This window comes from Capricornis sumatraensis, chromosome 12 (genome assembly GCF_032405125.1).
Source record: "Capricornis sumatraensis isolate serow.1 chromosome 12, serow.2, whole genome shotgun sequence".
Lineage (NCBI taxonomy): Eukaryota > Metazoa > Chordata > Mammalia > Artiodactyla > Bovidae > Capricornis > Capricornis sumatraensis.
Genome location: NC_091080.1, coordinates 79,766,881 through 79,792,381, shown reverse-complemented (window position 1 = coordinate 79,792,381; position 25,501 = coordinate 79,766,881). Strand labels below are relative to the sequence as shown.

The 25,501-nt window shown below is 44.0% G+C and overlaps 1 protein-coding gene and 3 pseudogenes across 1 annotated transcript in view; 2 read left to right on the top strand and 2 right to left on the bottom strand.

Annotated features, from left to right (window-relative positions):
* LOC138089046 (ATP-binding cassette sub-family C member 4-like) overlaps window positions 1-25,501 on the bottom strand; it is a 197,552-nt gene that overhangs the window by 127,019 nt on the left and 45,032 nt on the right. The window contains exons 10-15 of the mRNA XM_068984369.1: window positions 25,250-25,499; window positions 22,855-22,956; window positions 12,132-12,221; window positions 9,531-9,722; window positions 4,410-4,501; window positions 4,101-4,187 (exon numbers count right to left, since the gene is read on the bottom strand). Coding sequence (XP_068840470.1) covers window positions 4,101-4,187; window positions 4,410-4,501; window positions 9,531-9,722; window positions 12,132-12,221; window positions 22,855-22,956; window positions 25,250-25,499 — 813 coding nt within the window. The remainder of the gene's footprint in view (window positions 1-4,100; window positions 4,188-4,409; window positions 4,502-9,530; window positions 9,723-12,131; window positions 12,222-22,854; window positions 22,957-25,249; window positions 25,500-25,501) is intronic.
* Window positions 10,132-10,570, top strand: LOC138089327 (small ribosomal subunit protein bS18m-like; annotated as a pseudogene).
* Window positions 14,532-16,840, bottom strand: LOC138089214 (dnaJ homolog subfamily C member 14 pseudogene; annotated as a pseudogene).
* On the top strand, window positions 18,652-19,236 carry LOC138089309 (sialomucin core protein 24 pseudogene; annotated as a pseudogene).

Genomic DNA, 25,501 nt, shown 5'->3' with positions numbered 1-25,501 from the left:
ATGATATGGGTTGGGAGGTGGGAGGGGGGTTCAGGATTGGGAGCTCATATACACCCATGGTGGATTCATGTCAATGTATGGCAAAACCAATACAGTATTGTAAATTAAAATAAAGTAAAAATAAAATTAAAAAAATAAAAATAAAAAATGGGCAGGAGAACTAAATAGACATTTCGCCGAAGGACACATACAGATGGCCAATAGGTACATGAAAAGAAGCTCACCATTTTGAATTATTAGAGAAATGCAAATCAAAACTGCAATGAGCTATCACCTCATGCCAGTCAGAATGGCCATCATTAAAATAACAGTGGACGAGGGGGAATGGAGTAAAAGGAACCCTCTTACACTGCTGGTGGGATTATCAGCTATCTCAGGCACTATGGAAAACACTATGGAGGTTCCTTAGAAAACTAAAAACAGAATTAATTCATAATCCAGTAATCCCACTCCTGAGCATATATCTGAAGGAAACTATAAATCAAAAAGACACATGCACCCCTATGTTCATAGCAAAAGTATTCACAATAACCTAACATGGAAATAACCTAAATGTCCATAGACAAATGAATGGGTAAAGAAGATATGATACATATAGACACCACTCAGCCATAAAATAAAAAGAAAGAAAGAATACCATTTGCAGAAATGTGGATGGACTTAGACTTTGTCATACTAAGTGAAGTCAGTCAGAAAGAGAAGGACAGATATCATGTATCACTTATACGTGGAATGTAAAATGTGGCAAAAATGAACCTATCTACAAAACAGAAACAGACTCACAGACATAGTGAACAGACTTGGGGCTGCATGGATGAAGGGGGTGTGGGGAAGGGATGGACTAGGAACTTGGGGTTAGCAGGTGAGAACTATTGTGTGTATAATGAACAGACAACAAGGTCCTATAGTATAGTGCAGCAAACTATATTCAATATCCTGAGATAAACCATAATGAAAGAATATTAAAAAGAACATATATGTGTGTATAACTGAGCCACTTTGCTGTATAAAGAAATTAACACAATACTGTAAATCAACTATATTTCAATAAAAGCAGTGTGGAGATTCCTTAAAAAATTGCAAATAGAACTGCCATATGACCCAGCAATCCCACTGCTGGGCATACACACCGAGGAAACCAGAATTGAAAGAGACACATGTACCCCAATGTTCATCGCAGCACTGTTTATAATAGCCAGGACATGGAAACAACCTAGATGTCCATCAGCAGATGAATGGATAAGAAAGCAGTGGTACATATACACAATGGAGTATTACTCAGCCATTAAAAAGAATTCATTTGAATCAGTTCTGATGAGATGGATGAAACTGGAACCGATTATACAGAGTGAAGTAAGCCAGAAAGAAAAACACCAATACAGTATACTAACACATATATACAGAATTTAGAAAGATGGCAATGACGACCCTGTATGCAAGACAGGAAAAAAGACACAGCTGTGTATAACGGACCGTTGGACTCAGAGGCAGAGGGAGAGGGTGGGATGATTTTGGAGAATGGCATTCTATCATGTATACTATCATGTAAGAATTGAATCGCCAGTCCATGTCTGACACAGGATACAGCATGCTTGGGGTTGGTGCATGGGGATGACCCACTGAGATGTTATGGGGAGGGAGGTGGGAGGGGGGTTGATGTTTGGGAACACATGTAAGAATTAAAGATTTAAAAAAATAAAAATTAAAAAATTAAAAATTAAAAATAAAAATAAAAAAAATAAACTAACAGAGACACGGGGTGCTTGAGGACAGAGGGGACCGCGTGAGAACACCACGCGGTGGCCGCCACCAGCAGGCAAGGAGACGCGCTCAGCAGAGACCAAAGCTGCCCGCACGCTGAACTCTCAGCCTCGAGACCCGTGAGAGAATCCATTTCTGTTCTTCAGCACCCCCATCTGTGATAACTTGCTATCGACGGAATGTTTCTGTCTTCAAAATTCATGCACTAAAAGCTATTCCCACTGTGTTGGTATTAGGAGCTGGGGCCATTGGCAGGACCAGGTCAGGATACATGGGATTGGTGTCCTGATAAAAGGAACCACATGACACCCTTCCACCACGTGAGGACGCAGGAATCAGACCCTCACCAGACACTGAATCTCTTGGCACCCTGACCTTGGACTTTCTCAGCCTCCAGAACCAAGAGAGATAAACTTCCATTATTTCTAAGCCACCCAGCTCTGGTTCCTGTGACAGCAGCCTGGACAGACACAGCCCCAGCAAACTGACACAAGACCTCGCAGTGAGAATTCCCAAACCGCTTCTCCCTGCCGAACACCCTGCCTCCTCCAGGTGAGGATGTGCCTGCTCTTCTCCTCACAGCCCTGCTTCCTCCTCCCCCAACATCTGAGCTTCTCCTCTTCTTTCCCCAAAAGAACTGGGTCCTCTTCTCAGCCTCCACACACCTGCCCAGGCTGCAGGCCCCCAGGGCACTGCCCGCCCAGCCCTGGGCACAGGGAGCTTTCCAACTTCAGTGAAAGCCTCCAGCTGCCACTTCCACTTAGTGTTTCCTACCCTGTATGGAAACTCTCTAAACCATGACTCAGCTGACATTTCCCCAGGCATCTGTCTTAACAAGCTCCACGTAGAGACAGGTTCCTTAGAGGCAGGAATGAGGGCTGGATGTCCTAGTCTCCCTTATTCTGCCCAGTGTGGTCCTTCCCCTCCCCTGGCTCACTGTCCTCCTTGTAAACTGAGAGGTTTTGTGCAGTAACATCTGTAAGGGCATCGATCTCAGTGCACACAGTAGGGTTAATAAGTGCAGCTAGAAGACTCATTGGCTTTAACAAGGTGAACAACATCAAGAGAACTAACTATGGGGTAGATGTGGAGGCTGCTTCAGAAAGAGCGAATTCATGAGGCTTTCAAAGAGGTCAGTCTAGACTCCACCGGAGGCCTCAGTCAGCATGTATTAGGAGAGAGAAGCATCAGAGCTGTTCTCCTTCAGGAGTTCTGTGGCCAAGAAAGAGCCATTGACAACAAATTCCAGAACAAAGTGAGAGTCAGGACTTCAACCAAGATACTGAGTTTCAAATTCAAGGTAACCCTACACGAGGGTCTATGGTTTTTCCAGTGGTCATGTATGGATGTGAGAGTTGGACTGTGAACAAAGCTGAGTGCCGAAGAATTGATGCTTTTGAACTGTGGTGTTGGAGAAGACTTGAGAGTCCCTTGGACTGCAAGGAGATCCAACCAGTCCATTCTGAAGGAGATCAGGCCTGGGATTTCTTTGGAAGGAATGATGCTAAAGCTAAAACTCCAGTACTTTGGCCACCTCATGTGAAGAGTTGACTCATTGGAAAAGACTCTGATGCTGGGAGGGACTGGGGACAGGAGGAGAAGGGGATGACAGAAGATGAGATGGCTGGATGGTATCACCGACTCGATGGACGTGAGTCTGAGTAAACTCTGGGAGTTGGTGATGGACAGGGAGGCCTGGCGTTCTGTGATTCATGGGGTCGCAAAGAGTTGGACATGACTAAGCGACTGAACTGAACTGAAGTATTAATTCTAGTAAGAATCTATAAAGCAATGTTAAACACCTGAATCATACTCAGATGTGAAATAAATCATTTGTAAATTCTAGACTTTATTAAGTATTTCCAAACCAATGGATTAATAAACCAACAGTCTTTCCACGGAAGCCCTATGTTGGTACTGAAAACTTCACTTCTAATGTGTCTTTAACACATGATGGAGGAAAATGTTTGGCATCCAGTTATCAGGTTCCCAAGGCCTCCTCTTGGATTTAAAATTTTTACATCATTCTTATCCCTAGGGTTTGGATCCATTACCTGCAAGTCATGGGGGAATCAACCATCTATCCCTCACTCCCTAAAGCACCGACCCCACTCTCCTCCACACACTTGAAGCACCTGCCGTATTTTCCTGTCCTGACATCTTCATGATGCAAAACTTCTCTACGATGGATCTTGTGTGGAGGGAAGGGAGGGGAGGAAGGAACACCAGGGCAGAGAGAGCTGAGACTCCTAAAGCGCAAAGGCTTTCCTGAGCTCTCTTCCCTGATCTCAACAGGGTTCTTGGAAAGCAGAAATGATAGAAAATAGAAGCAAACTCACTGTTCGAACAAGTGCCTGCTGACTCCTGCATCCACTGCGCTGAATGGATCGTCCAGGAGGTAGATGTCTGCATCCTGATACACGGCTCTAGAAAATGTAGAGAGACGTCAGGAGGGGACACTTCACACTCCCTGGGTCCCATCTCTGAATCATGATGGCATCCAACAACTCCATGTTCATTCCAGGAGCCCAGGGAAAGAGGCAAGACCCTGCTTCACACAGGCCCACCCAGTAAGCAGGGTTGCGTGCTCACGTCCACTAGGAGCCGTGGAAGAGGAGGGGCAGGATGGCAACTGAAACCCCGCTTACCTTGCAAGGCTGACCCGGGCTTTCTCTCCTTCACTCAGCGGGGTTCCTCCATCTCCTCTCACAATTACATCTTCCTTCAAATTGTGCAAATCCTGCATGGAGATAGAAAAGGAAAAAAGAAAAAGACTTAAAATGCGCTCTCCTCCTGCCATCCTAACATTTTAGCATCATTTCTTCATACAAGTATTTAATCAACGGCAATGGGCTTATTTCATAGTGACTAAACTGTAACCAGGAAAATTAAAAAACCTCTCAGGGCTTTTCCTTTGTTTTCATTCTGTATTTTTTTTTTCTTTTTCAATTTATTTTATTTTTTTTAAATTTTAAAATCTTTAATTCTTACATGTGTTCCCAAACATGAACACATGTTTGTGTTTCCCATTCTGTATTTTTTTGAAGCATTTATGCATTTGACCACTTTAACAGGTATTTATTGAGGACTGACTATACACCAGGCACTGTTCTGGGCACAATGAATTCAGCCACGAGGAAACAGAGCCCCTAAAATTTCTTTCCATGGTGGGAGATGATGATATGGAAAATTAACCCAAGCACAAGAACTGAGGACACGAAGGAAAAGCAAACCAGCTCAGGGGAATGTAGACTGAAGGAGGAAATGAGTCCACACTGGGGTGTGGGAGCTCTGCTCAGAGGAGCTGTGAGCAGATCTGGGGAGCAGGAGGGGCTCAGGCAGACCTGGAGAGGCTGCTCCACACAGAGGGAGGGGCGAGTGCAGAGGCCACAGGGAGATGCCCAAGGGGTTCAGGACAAGCAAGGAGGTCAGGAGAGCAGAGCAGAGTAAGAATGATGGGAGTGAGGGCGGAGACAGAGCAGCAGGAGCCTGGGGGCACTCCAGTAAGAGGAGGAGGGTGAGGGGAGGACTGACATGGTCTGAGGTTTACAAGGAAACAAACTCCTGTGCTTTGCAGAAAACAGACAGTAAGTGGGGAAGGGTGAGGGTAGATACAAGTGAGGACATTACTGGAATAAGCTAGAGAACAGTGGGAATGGAGAGACCGGGTCACACTGCAGAGACATCTGGGAGGCAGAGTCTGCAAGACCTGCTGACAGGATGGGTGTTGTCTGTAAGAGAAGAGGACTGTGGTGTTTGGGTGGAAGAAAGGGAAAGACAGAGTCTCCATTTACTGAGTTGGGGAAGATGGCGGATGCAGGTTTAGGAGGCTTTTCTTGTGGACAAGCTGAGATGACCTCTCGGTGATGCCACTGAGTACCACCAGTGCAGCTGGACATGCACGTGTGAAGGTCTGTGCCAGAGACACAGGTGTAAGAGCTGGTGGCCCAGGCTGGTGAAGGAAGAGGATTTATTGTATCTTAAATTACCACTTTTGCTGATCTTGGTCTCTGCTTCCTACTTTCAGAGAAGGGATAACACCTGACCAATGTCTTCACAGTGATACTTAAGGCAAGTCATAGTGTGATAGACAAGGTCTGTACAAGAAATGGGACCAGAAAGAGCAGGCTGGGCAGGAAAAACAAAAGGAAAGAAACAGTTTGCTCAATGGACACCCAGCAGATCAGCTGAACTAAGTAGATGCTTGTCTGTAAAAGCAGGAAAAACTCAAAGTTAAGAAAGATATGAAGTTTTGACTTGAGGATCTGGGAATCTACCATAAATTATATCTGAACGCTATTTAAGAAGTAAATAGACAAATCAGTCTATTTTCCCCAGAGCACCTGGGGAAATTTTTTTAAAAATGACAAAAAAATCCCCAAAATGACAAGATAACAATCAGGCTTAAGTTACACAATTATTAAATTAAAAATCTTTGAATTATCTACTAAACCCCTCAGGCATCAACGTAAGATACACAGCAGTACCTTTCTGCAGATGACGCCCTCACTCTCTGTCTCTACTTTAGCAAATCTGGGGAGAAAGCGGGTAGCACACTGGAGTCGGCATGATAAAAAGTCCTTTGATCTCCCTAAGTCTCACATTCCTCTTCTACAGAATGTGCTACAGAAACAAGAGTTACTAAACTCAAGGATGCTGTGAGAATCTAAGTATGAACACCCTCCATAAATGGAAAAAGGACTGGAATTGATTATAACTTGCTACTGGTGATTGATGCCTATTTTCTCATCAAGCCAACAGTGGGAACCCATTCATAGTGTGGATCACAATATGCAAAGCACGTGACCATAAAGAGAAGAAAGAAGGTGTCTCCATCATAACCCTCCCTGACAGGCACACAGATGCACAGGTTCCCTGCTCACTCAAAGCTTAACTGGGGTACATCCAATGAAAGGTAGCAGTTGGTCTGTCATGAAAATCATCATTATTTCACCTTCTTCCTTTGTTGAGTTCAAAAGTTATTACCATCCCTTGCTTTGGTTTTCATGAACAACAGTGAGCCATTTTAAGACAGGTTCTCGCACAAGCACGTGCACGCGCACACACACACACACACAGAATTGTTGCCGTGTGTTTCACTGTTGAAGTCCTTGTAAACTGTTCCACTTAGCTTTTATGCTTTGATTCTATGTTTTTTCATTTTGTTTCTCAAAATAGTAACACGTCATAGCACAGCAATCTTAACCATGTTCTAGAAAAGGCACCTAACTCCACTCATTCACTCAGCACAGTTGGGGCACAAGAAACAAGCTCTCTCCAAGTCTGGTAGCAGTACTGCGAGCGTGTTGTTGACTCTGACCATTATTTATGGACCAGTCCCAAATGGGAAAAACATTTCACAGGATTTGAAATAAAATCCAAGTCCAGCTAATTTCCCAGCCACTATTTTCTGATTAGGTTAGAGGGAAAAGTCTGACTTGAGTATAGACTACAATTCCCCCCGCTGACAGAAAGGTATTCTTATTCACATTATTTTCCTTTAAGTTAAGTTTCCTCAATTCTCACTGAACAGCAGACACACACACTAGAGGCAAACTAGGAAATGGCAAAGCAGGTTTGATGCCATCTGTCCAGAAGTACATCAAGGGCCCTTCAGCGATGGTGGAGACTTACAGTAGAAGCACCACAGAGCAGACTGCTGAAATGGTAAATGTGGGCCGGGCATGAGGCCCTGGCAGAGGAAGGTTGGACTCTAGAGTCGAGCAGCAGGAGTCCTGCTTCCTTCATAGCTTTTCTTCCATGTGGAATTACCCCTCCTCTCACAGCCTGTTAATATCCTGCCCATTTTCCCAGGCTCGTCCCAAGTACCCTCTCCCATGGAACCATCCTGGACTCATCCCTACCTGCTGAGTTCCTGAGGCTCTGTTTACATCTCTCATCTCTCATGAAGGACCATCTTATTCTGCTCCATCATCTGTACATGTGTACATGGCTTCTCTCAGCTCCTGGCAGGGGTGGGGGTGGGGGTGGGGGTAAGATCTGTGCACCAAGCTCTGTGCTGGACCCTGACGCTGATTCTCTCTGATCCTCACAACAAGCTCACAGGAAGCACTGGCCCCATTTCACAGATGAGGAAATTTACTAAGTGAGGTCACATCACTGGTCTGAAGATGGTCAACCGTTAAACAGAAGAGCTGGAATCTGAACAAGATCATGTCCTTTTGAACCAGTTCATAGCCTTTTGCTCTTTCATATCACGCTGCCCACATGGTGACCAAAGATTATATTTGAAATGAAGGCAACACTAAAATAACTCAAGTCTCAAAGGCCTCTATACCTAGACACAGAATGATCAGTTAACTTATTATCCCATGATTGTTAAGGCAACCTGAAAAGAAAATGTCCAAGTTGGCAGGAATGTGTAAATATAAGATGAAAGTACAAACTTACAGGCATCCAAGAGGGGGTTGTAAGGTCAAGCAATCTATGTGGCAAAATATCAAACTAGAATTTATCAACATGATACCTTTATGTAATGCCTAAAAGTTTTTAAAATCATTAAAAGCTTTTTATAAAATTTTTTAAAGTTTTTAAAAGTGGTTAAAGATAATATACAGTCAAATGTTACATATTATATTGCTTATGGTAACAGAATATGTTTACTGTTGATTTATGTGGCATCTGGTCCCATTACCTCCTGGCAAATAGGTGGGGAGAAGGTGGAAACAGTGACAGATTTTATTTTCTGGGGCTCAAAAATCACTGCAGATGAAAAAAAAAAATTACTGCACATGGTGACTGCAGCCATGAAATTAAAAGATGCTTGCTCTTTTGAAAGAAAAGCTATGACCAACCTAGACAGCATATTAAAAAGCAGAGACATCACTTTGCTGACAAGGGTCAATACAGTCAAAGCAATGGTTTTTCCAGCAGTTGTGTATGAATGTGAGAGTTGGACCATAAAGAAGGCTGAGTGCCAAAGAATTGATACTTTTGAATTATTGTTCTAGAGAAGTCGCTTGAGAGTCCCTTGGACTGCAAGGAGATTAAACCAGTCAATCCTAAAGGAAATCAACCCTAAATATTCACTGGAAAGACTGATGGTAAAGCTGAAGCTCCAATAATTTGGCCACTTGTACAAACTGCCAACTCATTGGAAAAGACCCTGACACTGGAAAAGACTGAGGGCAGGAGGAGAAGGGGATGACAGAGAATGAGATGGTTAGATGGCATCACCGACTTGGTGGACATGAGTCTGAGCAAGCTCCAGGAGATGGTGAAGGACAGGGAAGCCGTGCTGTAATCCACGGGGTCAAAAAGAGTTGGATAGGACTTAGTGACTGAACAACAGTGTCTACAGATGAACTAACCTGAGGTCTAGGATCTGCTTTGGAATACCAGGTGATGGGGTGGGATGTTGGGTGGAGGGGTGGCACAGGGCAGGGGTAAAGACCCAGCAAGACTGGCCACCAGCTGACCCTGGCTGAACCCGGGGTGGGAACATGAGAGTTCATTACAGAGTGCTCTCTATTCTTACAAATTTTTGTTAATTGTCCATTACAAAAAGAATCTAAGAGTGAATGAAACTTCACCAAATGAAACAAAGGCATTCTGTGACCATCATTATCACACCAGAATTAAAACAACAACGTATATGACTGCATACTTACTTAGAAGTCCAGCTTAAAGGAACAAATAAAAGACCTTTCAAAATCAAATAAAAAGAACTTTCAACAAATCTTAGAGGTTAAACCAATATTATCATTATTTGAAATCTGAGTACATGCAACTCAAGAGTCATTACTCACCTCTTCCAAAGCACAAGCCCTTATTACTTTTTCATATCGGTCTTTCTCATATTTCTTCCCAAATAAAATGTTACTCCTCACAGTTCCTGGAAACAACCAGGGCTGCTGAGAAACATACGCGATCCTCCCATGCACGGTGACCTTCCCCTGGCTCGGGGGCAGCTCTCCCAGCAGAGCACGTAACAGTGACGACTGAAACAGACAGCAACACATACATGTGAACAGGCAGCACTCACGGAACACGCCCCGCAGCATAGCCGACCCCACCCTGGTGCTTGATCAGTGATATCAGAACAGGATAAAGTACAGCTCTGGAAGTTGCAGGAAAAAATGGAAAACAGCATTATTGGTCAATGTAGACTAAAGGTTGATAAGGAATATTAATACTGTAACATTCCACCCTGCCACAGTTTCCCCCAAATGAAGTGCTCTACTCAGCAATGACTAAGAATGATTAACATCCTTCACTAACAGAGAAGACCAGCATGATGTGTGCTTTCTGTATCTGATGTTTAATGCAATTGTTCTTGCATCTGGTATCTGTTCCTTGACAAATACTTTTTCTTAAAAAACTATGTGGGGAGGGGAGGAGCAAGGAACCATGGCCGCTATGGTAGCTCTTTGCAGTGGGCCAGGAAAGAGAAAGTTGACGCGTTTCACAACAGCTGTTGTCTGCCTCACAAATCCTGGGATTCATGCAGGGCTGTGGAGAAGTTGTTCACAATATAAATAAGTAACCAGCAACAGGGACCTGCCTATTCCAATGGAAAATCCTTATAAGAAGCCTCTGAAAAAATGTATCTTGTATGAAAAATGTGTAGATTATAAGAATCTACAGCTTTTATCCTAGTTTATTTCTCCATTTACTGGATGCATTTATGGAAGGCACATAACAGGTCTTTGTGGGAACAAAAAAAAAAAAAAAAAAGAAATCACAGAAGCAATTAAGAGCTCAAATTTGGGGGTTTATGCCAGTTACATACAAGGATCCTGCCTATCTCAAAGATGCTAAAGTTTGTAACATCAAATATAGGCAGTAAATTATATAAAGTTTTCATCATTAAATGTATTTTGCAACAACAAGAAAAAAAGCTATGTGGGGATTTCCCTGGTGGTCCAGTGGTTAAGAATCCACCTTCCAGGATGGGCAGAAGGGACAGTTTGGGAGTTCAGGATGGACAGGTACACACTGCTATATTTGAAATGGATAACCAACAGGGACCTACTCTATCAGTCATGGAACTCTATTCAATGTTATGTGGCAGCCTGGACGTGAGGGGAATTTGGGGGAAAATGGATGCATGTGTACGTATGGCTGACATACATCCTTCACTGTTCTCCTGAAACTATCAGAACATTGTTAATTGGCTACCACCCAATACAAAATAAAAAGTTAAAAAAATAATAAGTACATTCAGGATATAAACACTGAAAAAAAAAAAAAAGAATCCACCTTCCAATGACAGAGGCTCTGGTTAAATCCCTGGTCCCCTGGTCAGGGAACTAAGATCCCACATGCCCCAGGGCAACTCAGCCCACATGCCACATTAGAGGCCTCATGCACTGCAACCAAGACCCAGTGCAACCAAATAAATTTTAAAATATATTAAAAAAATTTTAAGGTATGTGTAAGAATATATCCAAAGATTATTAGTTAAAAGAACTCTGAGCTAGTTGTATTTGAAGAATAAAAGTCCATCGTGCCCAGGAAGCTCAAATCCTGTGCTCTGCGACAACCTAGGGTGGTAGGACAGGGTGAGAGGTGGGAAAGAGATTCAAGAGAGAGGAAACATTTGTATACCTATGGCTGTTCATTCATGTTGATGTATGGTAGAAACCAACACAATATTGTAAAGTGATTATTCTCCAATTTTTAAAAATAAAAATTTTAAAAGCCCTTAATAGAGGAAATCCTCACCCTCTCGTGTGCACATCCCACATTTAGGTTTCCAGATTTTGTCATACGAAACACAGGACACTAAGTGCACCTACACACGCCCTTCAAATCTCCTGTAACACACAGAAATGACGTATCCGTATCCACAACTTCAGAGTGCTCACCACACTGGGCTGAAATAAGCTGTCTGCATATCTGTCTTGCCCTGGAAATTGGTTGCCTCTGAAAGGCAGAGTCGGGATCTTGCTCAAGTCTGTACCTTTATCTCTAGCACGTGGCTGCACCTTCACTGCATGTGCACTGATGGGACCAAGTCAAGTCACATAAGGAAATGCTCAGAACTTCCTAGAAGAGCCTTTACCACCTCCAGACTTCCTGGAGGGGCCACCGTGACAAAAAGAAGCCCCTATTGTCTCCATCCAACCTGAACAGCTGCCACATAGATAATCTCCTTCACTGAGACGTCCAAATTCCTGACACCAGTTCCCCACTGTGCAACGCAAAGCACCAAGAAGGAAAGCACAGTGTGCATTTATCCAGGGTTATGTGGCCACAAAACCTTCTCACAAAACTAATATTGCATGGAACACACCTAGGGAAACACCGTTCTAGATACATTCAAACTGTGTCACACTCAGCTTTGGGCTCCACTCTTGAGAATTTAACAGGGGCTGTGGTGTTGCATCAAGGGCATCACAACTTACCTTTCCTGCTCCCACAGGTCCAACCACAGCTAACAGTTCACCGGGTCTGACAGTAAAGGAAAGGCCTCGTAGAGCTGGGGTTTCTGATTCCTGCAAATGAAAGTTTATAAAAATGTACCCATTTCAATAAAGTAACACATACCTTACTTTAGAAAATAGAGAAAATAATGTAATAGTTATTGATATGCTAACATTAACCAACATTTTTCTCCTTCCTATTTCAATATACTGTGCCCAAGAGGCCTTTTCATCCAATCCTCTCTTTGGGGTGTTGAAGAAGTTTTAGCTGCCTTTAGGAAGGCTCCTTCTCTTGCCAGATTTCCAGACACAGCTCTAGACACCCACAGATTTTAAATAGCAGAGATGACAAGGCACCTGCCTGAAGTGCAAACTGAAGGATGCACGCTAGTTTATTAAAAATAATGTGCTTAATACAATATTCAGTGTGGGAGGTTTTTAATCATGTGGCTCAGACGGTAAAGAATCTGCCTGCAATGTAGGAGATCTGGGTTTCGATCCCTGGGTCAGGAAGATCCCCTGGAGAAGAGAATGGAAACCTACTCCAGTATTCTTGACTGGAGAATATCAGGGACAGAGGAGCCTGGCGGGCTACAGTCCATGGGGTCGCAAAGAGTCGGACATGACTGAGACTAACACTTTTACTTCCTTTTCAAGTTTTCATCATGACCCTTGGTTTTAACTGTCTATCTCATTAATCCACAAGGTGGCAGCATAAGTGCCTGGTGTGCCTGGCCCCTCAATAAATAATTTGAAATCTCCACAAATGTCTCCATTTTCATTCCATATAGAATGAACCTCAGTAATGCTCAGCAAGCAAAGGGGCACTTTATATGAAGAAGCCACTCTTGGTAAATTAATTCTTATAAGTAAACAGGCATCACTGACTCTATGGACGTGAGTCTGAGTGAACTCCAGGAGTTGGTGATGGACAGGGAGGCCTGGCGTGCTGCAATTCAGGGGTTGCAAAGAGTTGGACACGACTGAGCGACTGAACTGAACTGAACTACTGTAGCACAAACACAACAATTGGGGAATAAAGAAATTAATGACATTGTGGGGTAAAGTGATAAAGACTCAATTTCCAATGTCTTACATGCATTACCTGTCCCGGCTAAATAGGACCAATAAAGTACTTGTACTATAAGAAAAACAAAAAACATGAAGGTACACGCAAGAGCAATGTGAGGGAGAAAAACAAAGTACTCATCAAGCCAATCACAGGTTGGATTCCTGGTAGACTTAAGGGTGTGTGTCCGTGTGTGTTTACATATTCAAAATGTTAATAAAATTGCCAGTACCTTCTGTGTCAAGAAAAAAAAATTAGTGGTTACACATGATTAAGTAAAATGCCCTAAAGACTAAAAGCACAGAGTCTGGATTAAAAGTCTAGATAACCTTCAAACTGAAAATATTTTCTGGAAAGCACTGAACTGATTATACAACATTCACATACTAAAATAATGACAATGATTTTTCATCACCAAAAAAAAAAAAACTAGTTTCAGATTTGGAGAATGACAAATTAACAACAAGAAGCTAGATTTTAACACACAGAAATATTTTGTAAGCTTTCTAAGCTTCTCCACTCCTTTCTTCCTGCCTGACACTTGGGATTCCTACTTTACTACTTTTCACTCAGTTATGACTACAAAATAGTGAACCACCTACAAACATCAGCTTCCTATTGCAGCCCCTTAGTCTGTCATTTCAAGGGAAATGCCAGGCTGGATGAAGCACAAGCTGGAATCAAGACTGCTGGGAGAAATATCAATAACCTCAGATATGCAGATGATACCACCCTTATGGCAGAAACTGAAGAGGACCTAAAGAGCCTCTTTTTTTTTTTTTTTTTTTTTTGCCAGTTACATATTTATAGAAAGATAATCCCCTGGCTTTAAATAGATATGTACATACAAATATGAACAAACTTAAAAAAATACAAACCCTTGGATCATAAGGGGGCTGCCGGGAGCCCCTTTACCCTTCCCCCTCACCCAAGGGCAGAGGGCATGAATCTTGTTTTTTAAAAATGATTAGTTTTGGCCATCCCTGCAGCAACAAGCATGAAGTTGGGTGATTACCCACAAGGTCAGAGTTCCCACTCTCTGAACTCTTATGTATCTCCTATAATTAGGGTTACATGCTTTCTTGTTCTTTTAACTAGTATACTGGGGCAAAGGAGGGGGCTCCCTCCTGAAATGAGTCAAGAAATATGATAGACTCGTTTGGGGGTGGAGGGAGTGTCATCTGCTCTAAGAAGCAAAAGACAAGATAAAGGCATACAGACCCCAGGGAAATACCCAGTTCCCACACTATGGGAAATACCGTCCAGCCCAGGTCCAGGCCCCAGGTTCTTTGTCCTAGACATTCCCTACTTCTTTGGTATTGTCAGAAGAAAAGATTCAGTTCCTGGGTGCTGGTGGAGGAGGGAGAGTGGTTCCAGGGCTTCCTAAAAGTACTGAGTGAACAATTTGACCTTAAAATTTTCCCTTTTTTAAATATTTAAAAATAAACAAATCAAATTCCATCTGGTGCTGTACACAGCCCTTTTGACTCCCTGACATTGATTGGAGGAAAGAGAAGGGGTGTCAACGTTGGAAGGGCCTCCTCACTTTCTTCCGCCGCTTCGGTTTGGCGTCTCCCTTGGGTACTGTGCTGTTGGGCTTGGAGGCTGCAGTGGCCCCAGGGCTGGGCTGAGGAGCTGCAAAGAAGTTCCCGTTGGACATCTGGCCTGGGGGTACTTGAAAGATCCGGCTCAAGAAATCCTGAAGGTCAGGAGGAGGGGCATCTGGAGTAGCTCTCTGCCGCCCACTGGTGCCTGGCATCCGTGAACCAAATGAGATGTGATAAGGGACTCTGTGGGTATCTGGGGAGATTCCCACACGCTGGCATCCAGCCCACTCTGTGATATCATACACCTTTCCATCCATCAGCGCAAAGTAGGTGATTTTGAGGCCCAACATGCTTGACTCTGCCCAAAAGTCACCTTCCTCAGCAGGATGCAGCCTATTACACTCAGCACAGTATCTGGCACTCTTAGGTTCCCGGTCCATTTCGAACCTCCTATGCTTTCCCTGGCATCGGCTGCACATCATAGTATTCATTGCTTCTTGCAGCTTGGACAGAAACTCATTCACTGACCGGCTCAGCTCATTTTCAGCCATTCGTTTCATCTCATATTCCTTCCGTCTTTCAGGGTTGCTGACAATGTCCCAAGCTGCCCGCAAAACCTTGAAGGCCTCCTCAGCCCGAGGATGATGGTTTTTGTCAGGATGAACCATCACTGCCAGCTGCCTATAGGCCTTCTTCAGTTCAACATCTGATGCTGTGGCTTCAACCCCCAACACATGAAAAGGGTTTAGCTCATCCTCAGGAACCCCAGCCATGGTCAAGAGTCAAGCCACTTCCTCTTCAGGCTGGCAGTAACGACCACCAGCTACAGGTGCATTCCCCTGCCTATTGGTCCTCTGTTTGACCCAAGGTAACTCCAGCCAACCCAACTGAACTATTCTTACCAGCTGCTGCCAGGGCCTGCTCTCTCTCAGCAGAATCAGGCAACGCTGCCAGGTGGGAGAAGCCAGCCAAGAGAAGAGCCAGGTGGCTTTACCCCTCCAGCCTAGCCGGTCACTCAATCCTACCAGAAACCGCCAGCCCAACTGTAAACAGCCCAACAAAAGGGCCAGAGCCAGAAGCAGCAAAGCACCCACAAGCCTAAGAAAACGGGTGAACAGCCCTGCCCCATAGCAAAACCCCTGGCTCAGAAACTGGAACATCACCTGGGCCCAGCCCCCCAGCCGCCCTGCCCACACTCCCACCCAGACACGTAAACGGTCCAGATCACTGCCTTTCAGCTGCCTGCATGCATAGATGAGATGGCCACAAGTCTCCACGTACTCCCCCACTAATACTAGCAGTTCGATCAGCCACCAGAAGCCTGCCTGTCCAAGCTGACACAGTTCCTCTGCTCCCCACAATCCCAGTCCTCTGCGTTTATCTGCCTGACTCCGTTTCCGGCCCAGCCGATGTCGACCAGGGGATCTGGGATCTCTTCGTCCACCCTCCCGAGTGTCCTCCTTGGCTGGAACACGGTGCCGTTGTCTCCGGGGTGCAGGTTTCTTTTCACTGTGCACACGTGAAAGATCACTGGGAAACTTAAGAGGTTCCTCTTCATCATATTCCCCTTCCAACTCTTCATCTTCCCCCAAAGCTGGAGAGGTACAATGGTGGCAAAAGTTGCTAGAAGAGTTATCTCCTCCCTCAGAGTAAGGCCCTTCAGGGATTCCAGGGGTTCCCTGGCAGTTACAAGTAGACGGAATGGAAAGGAAAGAAGAGTTCCCATCATCCTGGTACCCAGCCTCATTCTCTCTTGAGAGTTCCTGGTCCACTCCTGACTCTTCTGAAGATGCCTCACTCTGATCAGGGTCCTCTTCAGCCAGAGGGGGTCCTGGACCCCTTGGGGGTCCATGGCTTGGATCCGACCAGTGGGCTGGATTTGGGGGCTGTGTGTACTTAGGACTAGAGTGCTCTGTGAGGCAGCGGGTACCATTAGGGGCAGGCGCCGCTGAGTCCCTGAGTCCTGAGAATGAAAGTATGTCAGGGTCCACAGAGGGTCCTAAAGTCCTGAGGGAGGCACCACCACTGTGGTGGGCTCCACACAACCCTCCTTCTCCGGGGTGCTTCTGGGCCATGACCCCGGGGCTTCCTGAGGATTTTAGGTCACAGCCATCATGGTGACTTCTGATGCCGAAGAACGGCGGTAACTCCTCCCCCTCGAGCAGCTGGGCCGAGGGCCAGGGGGAGCTACGAGAGCAGCTCCCCCGGCTCCCCTAAAGAGCCTCTTGATGAAAGTGAAAGAGAGTGAAAAAGCTGGCTTAAAACTCAACATTCAGAAAGCTAAGATCATGGCATCCAATCCCATCACTTCATGGCAAATAGATGGGGAAACAATTAAAACAGTGACAGACTTTATTTTTTGGAGCTCCAAAATCACTGTGGATGGTGACTGCAGCCATGAAATTAAAAGATGCTTGCTCCTTCAAGGAAAAGCTATGACCAACCTACACAACATATTAAAAAGCAGAGATATTACTTTACCAACAAAGGTCCATCTAGTCAAAGCTATGATTTTTCTAGGAGTCATGTATGGATGTGAGATTTGGACTACAAAGAAAGCTGAGCACCAAAGAATTGATGCTTTTGAACTATGGTGTTGGAGAAGACTCTTGAGAGTCCCCTGGACAACATGGAGATCCAACCAGTCCGTCCTAAAGGAAATCAGCCCTGAATATTCACTGGAAGGACTGGTGCTGAAGCTGAAACTCCAATAGTTTGGCCACCTGATGCAAAGAAATGAATCATTTGAGAAGACCCTGATGCTGGGAGAGATTGAAGGCGGGAGGAGAAGGGGGATGACAGAGGATGAGATGGTTGGATGGCATCACTGACTCGATGGACATGAGTTTGAGTAAGCTCTGGAAGTTGGTGATGGACAGGGAAGCCTGGTGTGCTGCAGTCCACGGGGTCACAAAGAGCTGGACACAACTGAGCGACTGAACTGAATTGAACCGTCTGTCTGTCAGGGCCAGACATGGTTCCCTCACTGTTCAGGCTTCAGGATCCGGCACTGCTCTGCAGTGACCAGAAGGGGGCAGCACACAACAGTCCAAGGCTGCTGGGTCCCCTCCTCCACTGGTTATCCAGGCTGGGGGACACTGACACAAGGATTATCATCTGAGCCCAGACTCTGTGCACACAGTTCGAAACCACGGTCCCATGAGATCTGCAGGCCCCCACAGAGCCATTTTTCTTATTTTGGCTGCTCTGAGTCTTTGTTGCAGTATGTGGGCTTAATCACTCCATAGCATGTGAGATCTTAGTTCTTCACCGGGGACCCACGTCCCCTGCACTGGAAGGTGGATTCTCAACCATTGGACCACCAGAGAAGTCCTGGGACCACTCATTTTAAAGCATAAAGATCGAGACCAAGTCCCATCATTCCATGAATGAGACCAGGGTTCCTGAAACCTTCCCCACCTGCTCACCTGGCTGTCTAGGGGAGCAGGTTACAGAGCTCACGTCTGTCTCCTGCCTCTCAGCCCAGAAGGGGCTTCATTCAGACTCAGCTCCTCTCCAAAACCCGTGTCTTCCCCTTCCCCTCCGAGGGCTCTCTCACCCATGACCTAACCGGACAGCCACCCATGACCTAACCTGACAGCCCTAATTACTAATGACCCCAGCAAGGGGCACAGTCCTTCCATAGGCAAGGCCAGGACAACAGGACAGGGTGTTCTGGACTACAGTGCAATTTACACAGAAGTCTGTGACCATGTTATTAAGCTCTTGAAACAACAAGATAGTTCACTTTAAAATGCTGCATAGTTTCACACAAAAGCAATTCAATGGACACCTGCACACACTGGGGGTGGGAGGATGCAAGGGACAGAAGGACAGACAGCGTTGGGTGCCCCAAGTCCACTTGAACACCGGCACAGAGGATGCAATGTCCAGGCTCTCCCACCCACTGCTCTGGGCTGCGGGCTGCCTGGCCACACTCTGTGTGATGACTGGCTCAGGGCATCACCCTGGCCCTGACGTGACTACAGCTTGGCTTTACTCAGCACCACAAGAACCCCAGTACCGCCACTCCTGAGGAGCACCTCTCCAGCACCAGAAATCTGGGAAACCACAACAGCTGTGTTTCCTATTTTGATACTAAGGTTGCTAATACTACCTGCATTTGGACTGAATGAAAGGTAAAAGCTACTGTTCAGATAACTCAACATTAGTGACTGCCAGGTGCTGAATTCTGTTCTGTGCCCACTGCCAACCAACGCCAACCAATTCTAAAACCACGACTCTGCCTTCCCCTCCTCAGCTCCCACCACAGCGACCACGTCAGGTACAACTAACACCACTCTTAACTCCGACTTCCCAACCTGTGCCAAAGTCTGCCTTTGACGCATCCAGTTTCTTTGGAGGAAATGTCTTTGTCTTGGGTGTGCAGGGTGTCATTTTCTTTCTGTATAAATTCTGCAGATCTAAAAAACAAAACTACTACACTGTGAAAACAGACCTGCTAAATTAACAAGAACTGGTGTGTAACTAACTGAAACCACAATATTATCTTTCAATATGTCCCATGTGGAAGATGTTATTCTAGAACCTTTAATTGTTCCCATATGAGCACTGCCCTTGAAGAAGAATCAGTTAAATCACTTTGCTCAAGGGAATATTTAAAACATTCTGCATGAAACCTTGTGTCTTCTTTTACCTTAAATGACTGTTGCTGTGGTATTGGTTCTCTCTTCTTGACATGTCAGCTACAACTCAGTAAGTGATGGAAAACATTGTCCTGTGCAGACAACCTCATGACTCTCTTGGCAGTTTAAATGTTGTCATTTTAAAGCCTGAAAGCTGTGTTATTTTTATTTGAACTCAGGCTGTAGTTTAGTGACCAGAATTGAGAAGAATATCCTGAAGCAGCATCAATCAGGTGAATTTTTGGCTATCATTTCCAAAGTGGAATAGATTTACAAATTTAGTAGCCTTAGAGCAAAATTCTGTGCTTAATAACAGTTATTCTTTCTACAAGAAAAATAGTAAAGTATAGCAGCATATTGTTCATACTTGTAAAGCACCTTATATCTTTGAGAAATTAAAAAACAGAGCCTTAAAGACAGCCTGACAGGTAAACTTAACCTAAAATTTTGGTGATTCGATATTTCACATTAAAAAAGGGAAAAGTTGGTCTGAGGATGTAACTGTCGATGTGGGCAGTAAAAAACCTGCTTTAAGATACTTAAGTGTTAGCATTTAATTGAAAACATCCGTATTTTATTCAAAACTCAAGTGACTTAAATGATGTTATACAAAGTCAAAAGCCTTCATCTATTGAACCACCCAAAAGTTTTCTTGTGGCTAATAAAAAGTATAAAGTTGATTTAATTTTATTTTCCTCTGTACTTTAAAAAATTATCCTAACACTGTTGTGCCTCAAAAAGATTTCCACCAAGCTTTCTCGAAAAGTAACTTTTATGCGGCAAGAAAGAAGTTGTTTTAGAATCAGTTACTGTTTAATAAGACATCATTTTAAGTTTTAACACAGTAAGTGTGAGAAGTGTAATTTCAGAAAAAAATTTAGTTGGTCAGATTACTGTGGATTTTTAATGATGATTGCCCTGGGTAAACAGATCATACTTTTTCTTTCTTCTCTCCCACCCTTTACCACTTTCAGTCCCTGTGGTGTGATAACATGCATACTTTCATCTCTTTAGTTTCCTTATGAAGCACTAGTTTATTCCAGTTTAGAGGGATCCCTCTTCCCTGCCTTTGACACACAGAATTAGCTCAGGGGCTCAAATCAATTTAAAATGAGCTTTTGCTCATTAACGCTCCAATTACTAAGGATTTTTTGTTTTGGTTTCTTTAGTCTATAGTGGTTGAATTTAGCACTTGGTTTTCAATATTTTATGGTAAGAAATGACAAATTGCTTTTGTCCATTTCTTAAGTCAAATTTCCTTACATTTGGATAATTAAAGGTTCATAAAATGAAGATTTACTGTTTCTTCATTACTTGCTGGTACAGCTAGAGTTTCTTTTCCTTGCAAATCTGTACATATCTCTAGTGTTTTCAAGGGCCTTAATTGTTTAAAATCTCTGGCTTCAGAGGTTTCTGGGGAAAGGCCAGGCTTACATCTTTGTGTTTCCCTCAGTAGTAACAACCTAGGTACCTCACAATTGTGCCATGACTGTTAGTCTTTAGTGAGTGCTAGAAGATACAAGATTCAGTTGAGAATACATAGAATTTCCATTCTCCCAAAGTGGTAAATATTAGCTGCAAAGGCATCATTGTCATTTAGGTAGACAGGAACATGTTGCCACACAGTAATGTTAACACTGTAGGTATTTCTGTGAAAATGTAGCTGATGAAGCCTCTACTGTAATTTTGAATGCTGCTCTAACAAAACCATAATATGGAGTTAGAGTTTACAAGGAAAGCCTCACAGCCTTGTTCCTCTTCCTTTAGCAGTTTAGTACCTTGAGTTATTAATAATTTGATTTTTTTTTACTCTATAAGGTATATAGAAACCTTTTCAGATTTTTCATCTGTTTTTTTCACATAGACTGTAGTACAAATAAGTCCCTTAGTTTACCTTACAGATATTTGTTGCACAGGCAGACACTGTTGTATATAGATACTTTTATTTCAGTTCATTAAAAACTGCAGAACCAATCTGCATTGTATATCAAACTGATTTAAAATTAATCTACAAAAAATAAATAGATAAATCTATGTGTTTACTGGAAAAAAAATCTGCTAATGAGTCATATAAAGTCTGTATTAGCATTCACATAGAGTGGCCTTTAAGATGGAATTTTAGTGGTACTTTCTATATATGCTTCAAGAGCATTATGCCGAGAAACACCAAGCAGGAGATAAATCTACTATATTAAGGCAGGAGAAACCATCAGGGCAGGGCAGGCACCATGTGTAAGTTTCCATGGACAGAAGGTGCAGGGACACGGTTTCATGTATCTGGGAACAAACCACTGTGTTGACGGTGGGGACGGCAGGTGCTGAGTCAGAAGCAGGTGAACACGATGCAGGGGGCACCACAGAGTCACAGACATGGAAGACAGGGTGAGTCTACAGTCAGGACACGAGCTCTGTGGTCCCCACTCTGACAGCTGGGCTCCTGGGCTCTGCTCTGGAGGGTGGACCCTTTGGTGGAGGCGCTGCCTCCCTGAGTCCCTCCAGCCCTGGGGTGGGAGCAGCTTCCTGCCTTTGCTAAGCTCTGAGTTGTCTCATGCACCACTGTTCTACCCTTTCTAACTTTTCCTCCCTCTTTCATCACCTCCGTAACTAACTCCCTGCATGGAACTCCCTCTCCCATGGTGGGGTTCAGTTTTCCTGACTAATCCACACTGACACAGGAGGGGAGCACAGAGGACCACGAAACCTGGGGTGAGGGGAGCATTTCCGTTGGTAAAGGGGCTGCACTGGGTGTGCGATACTGACAGCTTCCTGAGACCAGACCTGGTCATTTTTTCTCTTTGCCTGCAACTAACAAATAAACCAAGTGTTGGAAACCACCAACTTGTCAACAACTTGTCAACAACTGTGTCGACTTGTCATCAAGTGCAGTCCTTTAACTGGGAATCACTGGTGCTCATCATGCCCACCTGCTGTCTCCTCCTGCCCCTGGCTGCCACCAAAGTGTCCAGCACCATCCAGAAGCTCAGGATGGGGGAGCCCCCAGCCAAAACCCAGATCACAGCCTCATTCTATGTATAATAATGTGATCTGATAATCAAGGCTAACTTGTACACTAACTCCCCAAAGCCTCTTTAACAACCAGTTGTGCAATTAACCCATTCCACACTGCAGCATTTTGTCTGTCCATTCCTATAAATGCTAACATTACAAATGCATGTACTTTAAGTTCAAAAGGTGCTAATACTTTGAAAGCTCTCTTGAAAATGAGACAGAGAGCAAGCAATAAGTCAAAGGTCTTAGGTTGATTTTATACTTAATCTCCATTAGATACAACTTTAGTCCAAATTTTGAGAATTTTTAAAACATACTTTCAGTAAATGAGCAAGTCACAATTTACACCATGCATAAAATCTAAAAATTCTCCAGTAAATTCACATCACAGTCGTCTATTAGAAGTCAGGATCCTGCAATGGAGGACTTGTTACCTCATCCCAAAAAGCAGTGAAATCTTGCACGTCCACTATCCTTTCACCATCCGATGGCTGCTGAGGGTGGAGCTCTGGTATCTCATCAAGTAATAGAAAACTCTACAGAAAACAAAACAAACAAAAACAGATTGTTAAATTGTGGAAGAAAGCACAAACAAAAAACAACTGCTTTCCTGGGATTTGCAATAAAAACCTTTGTACAATCTAAATAATGTTCTACCAACTATACTTAAAGTATTAGTTCACATCAGAACATATTAAATAGCATATGGAATAATATTACTGTTATTACAGCTCATGGTATATATCAATAAAATCATATAATATAGTGCATTTGTTGTGGTTCAGTCATCAAGTAGTGTCTAACTCTTTGCAGCCCCGTGGACTGCGGCACGCCAGGCTCCCCTGTCCTTCACTATCTCCAAGAGTTTGCTCAAATTCATGCTGATTGAGTCAGTGACGCTATCTAACCATCTCACCCTCTGTTGCTGCCTTCTCCTGCCTTCAATCTTCAAAAAACATCAGAGTCTTTTCCAATGAGTCAGCTCTTGGCATTAGGTGGCCAAGTATTGTAGCTTCAGCTTCAGCATCAGTCCTTCCACTGAGTACTCAGGGTTGATTTCCTTTAGGATTGACTGGTTTGAAATCTTTGCAGCCCAAGGAACTCTCAAGAGTCTTCTCCAGTACCACAATTCCAAAGCATCAATTATTTGGCACTCAGTCTTCTTTGTGGTTTAACTCTCACATCTGTCCAATACTATTGGAAAAATTATAGCTTTGACTATTTGGACTTTCGTTGGCAAAGTAATGTCTCCGGTTTTTAATAATGCTGTCTAGGTTTGTCACAGCTTTTCTTCCAAGTAGCAACCGTCTTTTAATTTCATGGCTGCAGTCACCCTCTGCAGTGATTTTGGAGCCCAAGGAAATAAAATGTGTCACTGCTTCCATTGTTTTCCATATATTGCAATGAAGTGATGAGACCAGATGCCATGATCTTAATTTCCTGAATGCTGAGCTTTAAGCCAACTTTTTCACTGTCCTCTTTCACTTTCATCAACAGGCTTTCTAGTTCCTCTTCACTTTCTGCCATAAGGGTGGTGTCATCTGCATATCTGAGGTTATCGATATTTCTCCTGGCAATCTTGATTCCAGCTTGAGCATCATCCAGCCTGGCATTTCACATGATATACTCTGAATATAAGTTAAATAAGCAAGGTGACAATAAACAGCGTTGACGTGCTGTGCTGTGCTTAGTTGCTTCGGTCGTGTCCGACTCTTAGGGACCCCATGGATTGTAGCCCTCCAGGTGCCTCTGTCCATGGCAATTCTCCAGGCAAGAACACTGGAGTGGGTTGTCAGGCCCTTCTCCAGGGGATCTTCCCAACACAGAGATCAAACCCTGGTTTTCTGCATTGCAGGCAGATTCTTTACTGACCGACCCTTGAGAGAAGGTGACAATATACAGCCTTAACGTACTCCTTTACCAATCTGAAACCAGTCTTTGTTCCATTGCTTGTTCCAGCAACAGTTCTAACTGTTGTTTCTTGACCTGAGTACAGTTTTCTCAGGAGACAGGTCAGATGGTCTGGTATTCCCATCTCTTTCAGAATTTTCCACAGTTCCTTGTGATCCATACAGTCAAAGACTTTAGTGTTTTCAATGAAGGAGAAGTAGATGCCTTTCTGGAATTATCTTGCTTTTTCTATGATCCAGTGGATGTTGGCAATTTGATCTCTGGTTCCTTAGCCTTTATAAATCCAGCTTGTGCATGTGGAAGTTCTTGGTTCACATAATGGTGGGAATTACAAATTTGAAAAGAAGAGGGCAGTTAGAGAGAGGATTACGCAGTAAATAAAAAGGGGCCAGGAATGACAAGGCAGATACAAAAGGCAGGCTCAGACACCAACAAGCAAAACATCTGTGGAGGAAAGAACTCATTTTTGAACACAGAGAGTTAAGTGAATCTGAGGCCACTCTTCCTGTCCAAGCAGCAGGGAGCTCTCAGCAAGCTCCTCCCCTCCCGGCCCAGAGAGGACTCCTGTGCCCCAGGACTGCACAGCCACTGCCTGGTCCCTGGAGTCAGCACAGGAGATGCACTCTCATGCTTCTCCTGCTTTTAGACATTTTAGTCACTCTGCAGGCACCACTACACAAGAGCCCTGTGCTGTGCTACTTATATATACTACTGCCCCTACATGAGAACCAGTCTTAGGACATCCGTAACACACTCTACCTAAGAAGAGAAGAGAGCACCTGCAGCATTCTGGGAAGACTGCCAGCTTTGGCACTGGGAGAGTTAAATCTTACCTAACTGGCACACAGGGATACCACATAAAGGAGCTATCTGAGGTAAAATCTGCCTATAACTTTAAAAAGTTATTTGTCCCCAAACCTTGATTCTTCGGATGCTGACGACAGCCTCTGACACCTTCTCGACGGCCATGGGGAAGTAGAGGGTGCTCGAGAACCGCAGAGCCTCGAACAGCGTCACCACCACAAACACTTGGCTGGCTGAGATCCGGTTGTCAAGGAGCTCATTGGTGATGAAGGTGACAAAAATCATGATTTTGCTTACAGCAAAAAATGATGCCAAATTCATGCCCCTAAGGTAGGAACTTTTCAGAATCTTGGAAATTTCCTTCCT